Source organism: Labeo rohita, unplaced genomic scaffold (genome assembly GCF_022985175.1).
Source record: "Labeo rohita strain BAU-BD-2019 unplaced genomic scaffold, IGBB_LRoh.1.0 scaffold_2108, whole genome shotgun sequence".
NCBI lineage: Eukaryota > Metazoa > Chordata > Actinopteri > Cypriniformes > Cyprinidae > Labeo > Labeo rohita.
This window is the reverse complement of record NW_026128339.1, coordinates 1-10,357: the sequence shown is the minus strand read 5'-3', so window position 1 is coordinate 10,357 and position 10,357 is coordinate 1. Positions and strand designations below refer to the sequence as shown.

The 10,357-nt window shown below is 40.3% G+C and overlaps 1 protein-coding gene across 1 annotated transcript; it reads left to right on the top strand.

The window, feature by feature from the left end:
• Positions 1–6: 6 nt before the first annotated feature.
• LOC127159361 (ribonuclease inhibitor-like) lies at positions 7–10,331 on the top strand (the record flags this gene model as incomplete). Its single annotated transcript, XM_051102214.1, has 4 exons — positions 7–527; positions 2,000–2,173; positions 2,667–2,852; positions 10,285–10,331. Coding segments are annotated over exons 1-4 (616 nt in total), but the record flags the coding sequence as incomplete, so codon positions are not given.
• Positions 10,332–10,357: the final 26 nt, after the last annotated feature.

The window sequence follows — 10,357 nt, the reverse complement described above, 5'->3', positions numbered from 1 at the left end:
CTGTTGTCTAAAATTTTGGACTGGTTCCAAAAATATATATTATATCAAGTTTCATTATCTGATCTGCATCAGAGAGCTGTGGATGAGGCTTTACAGAACCCGAATGGACAGCTGGATGTTTTCCTGCATTTTCTTCTGGGTCTCTCACTGGAGTCCAATCAGACTCTCTTACAAAAACTACTGACACAGACAGGAAGCTGCTCTTACAACAAAGAGGAAACAATTGATTACATCAAACAGAAGATCAGTGAGAATCACTCTCCAGAGAGATCCCTGAATCTGTTCCGCTGTCTGAATGAACTGGGTGATGATTCACTGATGCAGGAGATGCAACATTATCTGAAATCTGGAGAAATAAGAAAAGCCAAACTCTCGTCTTCACAGTGGTCAGCTCTGGTTTATGTGTTGCTGACATCAGAGCAGAAGATGGATGTGTTTGATCTGAAACAGTTTACTGGAGAACAACATACAGCAGATGAAGTTCTTCAGAATCTGTTACCTGTGGTTAAAGAATCCAGATCAGTTCAGTAAGTAACACTGAAAACAATCACTTTAAAAACATGATCACATTTATGATTTTAGCATGGGCTTTCTTAAGCCAAGTTCACACTACACGACTTTAAACGTCAGCAGATCGCTGTGCTGTTCAGACTACATGACTTGCTTGTCTGTCTTTAAGTTGTTGTGGTGTTCACACTATGCGACACTACATAAATGATATAACAACTGTGTCACCCAACGACTCTACACAGTCCCCAAACCACATTTTGTCATGAAAACACACTGCTGTCAAGTAAGCTGCCATCTGTGAACACTCGGTCAAGCCAGCTGCCACCTGGATTTTGCTGCAAGTCTGTTTGTTGAATTACGGTGTTGTGATAAAGCATCTTTCTCAGATTTTTGGCTGCACCACATATTCGTACCATAATTCCAAAAATAGACAGAGCATTTAAATCAAGGCGGCGGCTGGCTTGTCTGAGAGTTCACAGATGACGGCTCAATTAAATCTGCTGTTAAAGGGTGCTCTGTTTAAGCCCAATGAAATTCTTGAATGCAGACACATCAACATCAGTGTCTCTATGTTTTAGGTAAAAAAAACGAAACATTTACATAACGCATATTAAATAACTTATGCATGTTCATATTTCCCGCTGCTGTAACGTTAGCAGGTTTATTAAAATGCAAATTGTAAATAATAAAAACGATCAGTTATTTTCTAAACAAATTGGCAATTTATATACTTTTTTACCTCAAATGCTTGTCTTGTCTAGCTCTGCACAAACTCTGTGTATTCCAGTTTAATACAGTTAAGGTAGGTCGAAAAACTCCCATCTCATTTTCTCTTCCAACTTCAAAATCATTCTACATCGCTGCAGAAGTACCAACCCAGTGTTTACAAAGTGAACGTGTGAAGAAGGTCAAATGGCCTTTACAAAAAAAGGTAAAACAGCGATGTAGGACGATTCTGAAGTTGGAGGGAAAAAATGAGATGGGAGTTTTTCGACTACCCTAACTGTCCCGAAAAAACTGAGTTCACACAGAGCTAGAGGTTAAAAAGTATGTAAATTGTTTTTTTTTTTTTTTTTTAGAAAATAGCTAATTGTTTCGCTAGATAAGACCCTTCTTCCTCAGCTGGGATTGTTTAGAGCCCTTTGCAGCAGCATTTAAACTATATTTTGGAATTTCAAACTCGGGGGCACCATATTTGGAGAGAAATCCTGAATTTTTTTTCTCAGAAAACATAATTTCTTTACAACTGAAGAAAGAAAGTTGTCATTCTTTAAAAATTGTTTTAGCCTTAAATTCTAAAACTCAGGATCAGGATACATGCAATGGTTTTAGCTTTGCTGCTACTGCATCACTACTACAGTATGTTTGCTCTCCACAAAGGCTAGAGTCCAGTAATCTAACTGTTTAGCGTTGTTTAATGGCACATTTAATCAAAATATAAACTAAAAAATAGTTTATATTTTGTATATTTGTATTGTCCTCCATACAGCCTACAGTCCTGTAATCTCACTGCTCAGTGTTGTGAGAGTTTGTCTTCAGCTCTACAATCCGCAAACTCTATCCTGAGAGAGCTGGATCTGAGTTACAATGACCTGCAGGACTCTGGTGTACAGATGCTTTCTGAGGGACTGAAGAATTCAAAGTGTCAGCTGGAGATACTGAGGTATTTAAAGAGATATTTCACCCAAAAATGCAAATTCTGTTCTCATTTACTTACCTTCATGTCATTCCAAATCTGTAACCGGGTTTCCATCCAAAGTTGCAGTTTAGCTTGTGTGCAAAATTAGAATGTTGCATAAAACATTTGCGAATAAGCACCAATTCCATTTAAGTCAAAGAGAACAAAATTGTCACTTCAGCAAATATGATTCTGGGTGATGTGATTTTCAGGAGCAATGTTGATGTTATGAAGACTTTATTTAAACAAAATGTAATCTAAAATAACCCTTCTAAATTTTTTTTTTTTAGCTTTAAGTTCTGTCTTAAATTCAATAATCACAGAATGCATGTAATAGTCTTAGCTTTACTTCTACTACATCAGTACAGTCAAAGGTTTGTTCAAGTAAACTTCAGATTATAAACCCTGCGTGTTACATGTTTGTTTGGAATTGATCTGATTTTGTGTCTGTAGATGATCTGACTGTGTGTGTCTGTAGGTTGTCTGGCTGTATGGTGACAGAGGAAGGCTGTGGGTATTTGTCTTCAGCTCTGAGTTCAAACCCCTCACACTTGAGAGAACTGGATCTGAGCTACAATCACCCAGGAGATTCAGGAATGCAACTGCTGAACGACAGAAGGAAGGATCCAAAATATAAACTGAAGAATCTCAAGTATGTGGGACAGTAAGAGACCACATTTACACCTGGTATTAATAAACATATAAATTAATGCCATTGTTATCTGCATTTATACGGTTAAGGGGTGTTTTCAGAGTAAGATCAATTTATCTTTCATGAGATTTACTTACTCTTTTTGGCCGGGTAACATAAACCTGGTCATAAACTCTAAGGGCAAGGCTTTGAAAGCAGGTTATTTTTAGGGGCATGACATTCAAATGATGATTTTTCATGTGACACCACATTTATCAACGTACAATCTCTTGTGTGATGGGATTGGTGGCATACAAATGTTTCATGAATCACTCGGGAACTCTGTTGTAAGTTGATTTGTGTACTCGGATCTGTGCTCGTTTCTACGTTAGATTGATGAGGCCCATTGTCTCTATTTATCAGCGATAGCAATTTGGCTGCCCACTGCTCTGGGTGTGTGTTCACGGTGTGTGTGTGTGTGTGTGTGTGCGCGTTTGTTCACTACTCACTGCTGTGTGTGTGCACTTGAATGGGTTAAATGCAGAGCACAAATTCCGAGTATGGGTCACCATACTTGGCCTCACGTCACGTCCTTTCCTTTCCTTTTTTCTTTAATTGAAAAGTAACTGAAAACTAATATTAGAAAAAAAGTATGATTTTTAATGGTAATAAAATTATCATAATTATTACATAAATATTAATTAGTACCATGAAATTATCTCAAAATACAAAAGAAAAGAGAAAAAATATTATTGAACAAAAATATATTACACTGGTTTTACTGAAAATAAAAAGTTACATGACAATAGTTATATGGCTACAAAATTATATGGCTAAAGTTACTGAATAGTATAATTTATTTAAATTGATTTCCACGTGATTTTTGTTTATTTAAAGGCCAATTTCCTTAACTTTATATCACATTTTAACAATGTTATTAATAATTTCACTTTACCCTGCAAAATTATAATAGCATAAATAATGGTCGACAGATGTGCCGGCACAAACTTTTTTTTAAGATCAGTGCGAAAGACACTAAAAATACTCTGTCGATTTTGGTCAGACAAATAAGTTTTATACATCATTTAAAACCATTATGTGTCTACTTATATTTGTGTACACTCACAATAACATCAACTTGACACACAGAGATGAGAGATATATCTATAGAAAGTGTCTACTTTTAAAAGAAAGTCAAGTTGAAAACCAATATTCTGTGACCCAGTAAGTAACCCATATGAAACCAACACTTCCAGTCTTTCCCATCTGTACTAATTGCATTTAATGTGATCACACCCATGCGCTACTTTCACTTTTGATATTACAATCTTCCATATGAGATGCACAGGCATGTAAATGCTCACATCACCTCAGTACACAAAGCGTAAGGATTCATCTAGTTTATCTTGGCTAAATGTTCTAGCCTACAAGACTGATTACTCAAAAGTTTTATTCAGAACTAATCAGTTTGAGTTTTATGGCCTTATTTCAGCTCCTTTTTTTTTTTTTTTCCCCAAAATGTACTAACCACACAAATCTTTTTTTCTAAAAAATGCAGACATGTACATCCATCTTGCTCACATATTATTGTAGCACAGTTTGTGCTGAAAGCAAAAAAAAATAATTTCTGTGTTTTCTGTCTAGTCTAGTTTTTCCCTCATGTTTGATTGTGTCATTTGGTTCAGGTGTGTCACATTATTTACCCTCATTTACATTTGTACTTGTAGTAAAGTCTGTTCCTTTGAATTCTTTGTCCAGTGTTGGCAGCATTTTGATGTGCTACATATGTCTCTTGCCTGCCCCTTTGACCCTTTGTTACCCCTTGACTGGATTATTAAAGACTGTTGCTTGATTCTCTTATATCTCTGCGTTTCTTGCCTCAGTACAACCATGACAGAACACTGGACTGGCAAAAAAAAAAACAAACTTAACTGTGTGTTTCCGCTCCATTTTTTTATTTTTGTTCAACGTTTTTTTTTTTTCCTTTTTTCCCCATGGATCCCCTCATTACAATGTTCACCTTCCTAGCCTGTAAGGGCCTGTCCCTCCTGGAGTATGCAGTTGAGTTCATGTCAGCTCACCATTTTAATGTTCGATGACACTGCACTAAACTCACTGTTCTGGATTGGGGCAAATTACTACCGCCCCGTCGACCTCCCAGACACCAATGGACTGAGCTGGAGGGAGGCTATAATTCTATGTCTGGAGAATGTCCGGCCCCGATCCAGAGCACAGCTAGACCCAGCCCAGCCCACCATCACCCCGATGTACAGAGCCCAATCCCGAGCCCACCGATAACAGAGAGCCTGAGCCCGCTGCAACCAGCAAACCATCACCATATGGAGTGACAGAGCCAAGGATTGCCACGGAGCCAGAGTTGCTAGGGACGTCAGACCAGGTGCAAGAGCCGGCTACAGTGCCCGCCATAAGGGAGAAGGCCATGGACAGCAGAAGCACAGAGAGAATGCTGAAGGAGATTCCAAAATTAGAAATATATCAACCTGCCCCCTCTCTTTTCGACTTCGTCTGGGCTCCCTGTCAGTTCTGTTCCCAAGTTTGGCCCAGAGAGGGCTTCTGTTCCTGAAGGCAGCCCAGAGAGGGCACCTGTTTCATATTATGTGTAGAGAGGACTGCTGTTCCCACGTCTGGTCCAGGGAGGGCCTCAGATCCTGAGTCTAGCCCAGAGAGGGCTCCTGTCCCCAAGTCAAGCCCAGAGAGAGCCTCAGATTCTGAGTCTAGCCCAGAGTGGGCTCCTGTTTTCATGTCAAGCCCAGAGAGGGCTGCTGTTCCCACATCTGGCTCAGGGAGGGCTTCTGTTCCCGAGTGCAGCTCAGGAAGTGCTTCTGTTCCCAAGAGCCTCAAGCCTCTGAGTCCAGGACTCCACCTCGACCAGTTGACCCAGCAGCTCCACCACAGCTCCCTCCTCTCTGCTGTGGCCTGGAAGTCCACTGGCTCCCCCAGGCTCCCTTATCCTTCCAGCTTCCCCTTGGTCTGTCATGAACCATCTGTCGCCTCATGACTCCACTCCTCTGGCTGCGCCTCATCCCTTTGGCTCCGTCAGGCTCCTCCATCCCTTCAGCTCCACCTCGGCCCTCTGTTGCTCTGAATCCACCATGACATTCTGGATCCACGCCTCCACATCGGTCACCAAAGCCATCAGTTCCACCTCGGCCCTCCGGATCCTCCTCGTCACCCTGGCTCATCAGCTCTCTGTCTCCACCTTTGGCTCGTCCTCCACCTGCTCCACTACTGTCGGCTGGGCTCCTCCTCCACCTTAGACTCTGTCTGCTGTCCTCCACCTGGGTGTTTGTCTTCCTCCCAAGCCTCCTGTCAAGTTCCCACCTGTTCCTCCCTTTGTTGTTTCTGTGGTGCAAGGACGTGAACTGTCACAACCCTGGACCTGTTTTGCTGTGTTTTCTGTCCCTGTTTGGAGAGATAAAACCCAATTCAAACCAGTCTTTGCTGGTTCCATCCAGCTCTTCTGCATCTCCTGAGCTTCCTGTGTTCCCATTCAGCCTCCCTCTCCCACCTTCTCAGTCACCTCCTCCGTCCCACTTCTGCTGCTGTCTTTCAGCCCCTCTGCAGCTTCCACTGACAAGGAGGACCTGCCCTGTGTCTTCAGTCCATCAGCTTCAGCCAGCACTGAGGATCCCCTGCTTCCAGTTTTTGCCTCTGTGCTCATTGCTCCACCTCTGTCTTGTTGACACTTCGGCTCCGCCTTGGCTCCTCCCTCCCTCGGCACCTCCAGATACCATCGGCCATACAGCGTCTCCAGGCTCCCTCGTCCTTCCAGCTCCACCCTGGTCAGTCTTCGACCTGTCTTCACCTTTGGCTCTGTCTGGCTCTACCTTCCCCCCGGCTCCACCTTTGTCCTCTGTCCCACCGGCTCTGCCTCTGTCCTCTGGTTATCCAGCTCCACCTCATTGCCGCAGCTCCACCTCGGTCTTCAGTACCATCGGTGTTGAGTGGGCTCACTGGCTCATCAACTCTACCTGGGTCTCCATCTGTGGCTTCATCTCTGTCGGGCTTTGCCCTGGCTGGCCTCCAGATTAACATCTGGCTCCTCCTGTTCCTGGCTCCTCACTGGCTCCTCCCACTATCCACTCCCCCATGGACTGTATCTTCTGCCCTGGACTCTTTTTCTTTTGTTCTGAGGTCTCCTCCTGAGCCCCCGAACACCCTCCACGGTTGGACATTTTTTTTGTGATGCGAGGTTGTGCCTTCCCAGGAGCGAACTGTAAAGTGTTTAATCTGTTTTGTGTTTTCATTGGTTTTAGTTCTGCTCCCTGTGACCTAGTTTCCAGAGTTCGTTAGACATCATTATATCCACCTGTGTCTTGTTAATTAACACATCAGTTCCTTTGTTTGCTCCGGTACTTAAACCTTTAGTTCTCCGTTTGTCCCTGTCCATTCTCGTTGATTATTTGGTATGTGTCTGCTAGTTCATTATTAAATTCTATTTCCAGTATTTCTTCTTCATTGTGCAAGTATTTTATACTACCAAACATAACACTATTACAATAATGTGAAAAAATATTACATTGAAAATTATTATTACATTATGAACATTTTATTCAAATAATAATTGAATGCTTATTACATTATGTGCAGTTATTACATTATGAGTTGCGACATCCTTGCATCATATGAAATTGATGCAATGAAAATTGCCTATCATATTCAAAATGTTTAACTTGATTTCAAACGTTTTAGTCTGGAATTACAGTTTGTGAAAAACCCCAACTAGTAAGTGTTTTCAAGTTTATGTCACAATAACACGTTAACTACTGCAAATATTTTGGTAGTAGTAGCTAGGGGTGTGATGAGACACAAGACTGGGTTCACGAGACGAGACGAGATGAGATGAGATTTTTTAACTTTTCTTAAGAAATCCTCAATGATGAAATATATAGGGAAAATAGTCTTTTATTCAACTGAAAAAGACAAAATCCAAAAAAAGGAAATTAAACTTCTATTTTGATGAATTATAGCAGTAAAAAAAACAACAACATTTAAACAAGAGCTTCACGATTCTGGATGACTTGAGAATCCCAGTTATTTTTAATAAATTGGAGACCATGATTCTCTCACAATTCTGGAGAAAAAAGATTAGAAAACTAAACAAAATAACATCATTTACTAGTGGTTCTGACAAACTGTTCATTGCTTAAGTCTTTTAAAAACATATATTCATTTAAACAAAATCAAAACAAAATCAGTGTCTGACTTCATTAAGCCTGCATCCCAATGTGCATACTAACCATCCTAAATTCTATGTAATAGTAGTAATTTCCAATACTATTTAGGGGAGATATGGTGGATAGTATGCACATTGGGACTTGTTTGACTAATGAAATATCCTGAATGAATGATTCAATGACATACTTTTTCTTAAACGGGCAGTTATCACCACCTCCTGGTGGAAGAGGATTAGCGTTACTATACATACAAGATATGTATTGATCGCTACTGTAGACAATAAGTGTTCATACCCAAACTATAAACTTTAATCCCAGTACTTCTGTTATTTAAATGTCTGTAACACAGAAATAATGATTATAATGTGGTTGAAAAGACTGTTTGTGTTGCTCTTTCTGCATTCACATTTACCCCGACCCTCTGATTCATTAACATGGGCAGCGACAAAACCTGCTTCTCACGCTTCACTGACACTCGGGATGTAAAGCAGTCCTAACAGACATAGCTAAATCGTTGTCATTCAGGAATAAGGTTGCGTGGGTGTCTGAATTGAGATCTCAATATTTTAAGGATTAATCGTGCAGCTCTAATGTAAACACTGCAAAATGTTTTATGAGGATATTGTCAAGAGATCTCGCGAGATCCGACTGGTCTCGCGAGACATATCGGATCTCGTCACATCCCTAGTAGTAGCCTAATTCATAGTAATAATACATGGCTCAAAAATTAAGCACCTTCTCAAAACAGTTCCCAAGCTTTTTGTTTATGTTTGCTGACAGACACCAGTGTTTCCCACACCTCTGCCAGCAGGAGGTGCTTTTGGAGCGGGTAACGGCTGTAATCAAATAAGCCTTGCACTCATAAACACTACTTTATCAGGCATTACAGGAAAGATGAAATGAAAATGACATCTAAGCTTTTCTGAAGACAGTTGGTTCTTTTCAACAATACATTCATATAAAAACACCTGTGCTGCACTTTTATTTTAAAACATGCAGTGCTCAGCTTATTCAATGAGGTATAAGCCTTTTGGAAAATCTATTTGCGGTAATCAGTTTTGATATTGTGACGAGCTGCCACAAATAACTCAATGTGTGGGAATCACTGGACACTGCTGTAGATCAAATGGCCATAGTGATAACAAAAATAAAAGAGTTCACACATATTACACAGCCTGCTGCTCATAACTGCTTAAGAGTGCACTGGCCATGAGCAGTGACATTGTGGGGCTATTGTCAGACACACAGACACATTAGGAAAGTTGACATAGATGTTACAATCAGCCCAGAAGTTCTGTCTGAATTGCATGTGTTTCTCCTTTCACATGCAAATGACGGGTTGCACTTATTCCGCAACAACAATTAGCTGCCCCCAGATGCACCTGCCTACAAATCAGCCTGATTTGCAGCACAATCTGCCAATGCTGATTACTTAAAAAAAAAAAAAAAAAAACAAAAAAATCGGCCCTATTAATCAGTCAACCTCTAACGTATATAACACTTATCTGTGTGACCAAAATTGATGGAGTCATTTTGATGTCTTTTGCACCGATTAGAAAAAAGCAATCTGGTCATGCCAACACGACTGTCAACCTCAGGGAAATTTTCATTTTTGGGTGAACTATACCTTTAAGATATTTTTCTCTTGAGTTTCTGAGAATCTGGTTAATTGCAGTTCCATGCTTTTCATTTTAAAGATGCTTTCACAGCATTAATGGGACTTTATTGTGTTAAGTGGCATTTTAGGTAGTCAAGCTGTCATGTTTGTACATTTGATTTTAGTTTCAGAGCTAATTTTTTTATGCAGTCCCACTAGCTTCGTTACAGTATTTGTCAAGCATTTTAACTTTTTCAGGACCATCACTTGTATCTATATGGACTATTTCATTTAGCCATTCTTTGAAAGTCAAATAAACCTTTTTTTTAAGATGTTTTAGAGGTAATGTTTCTTTTTGTTCACGGTTGCTGCTTGCCAAGTGGACGTTTGCCTTCTCTGTAGCTGTTACATTTTTATGCACAGCCTAAAATTGCACTGTGCAGGATATTTAATTAGTCTGTTTGTTCACACATGTAAACAGCTTAGAGAAAACATTAGTCAAAAAGTGTTGAAGACAGATCCATTAGATCCAATAGAGAGATGCAGTGACATTCAGATGACGAGCAAGTCATCTGTAACTGATAAGTGGAATTTCAGTACTATGATTGCGAGATTGTGAGTGTTTGTCTTTAAAATATGCATATGACATGATGTTTATGTGTATTTGTAGAATGGATCATAGAGGAGAGATCAGAGTTAAAGAGGCACCTCAAAGATGTAAGTTTAAACGCGCACACACACAC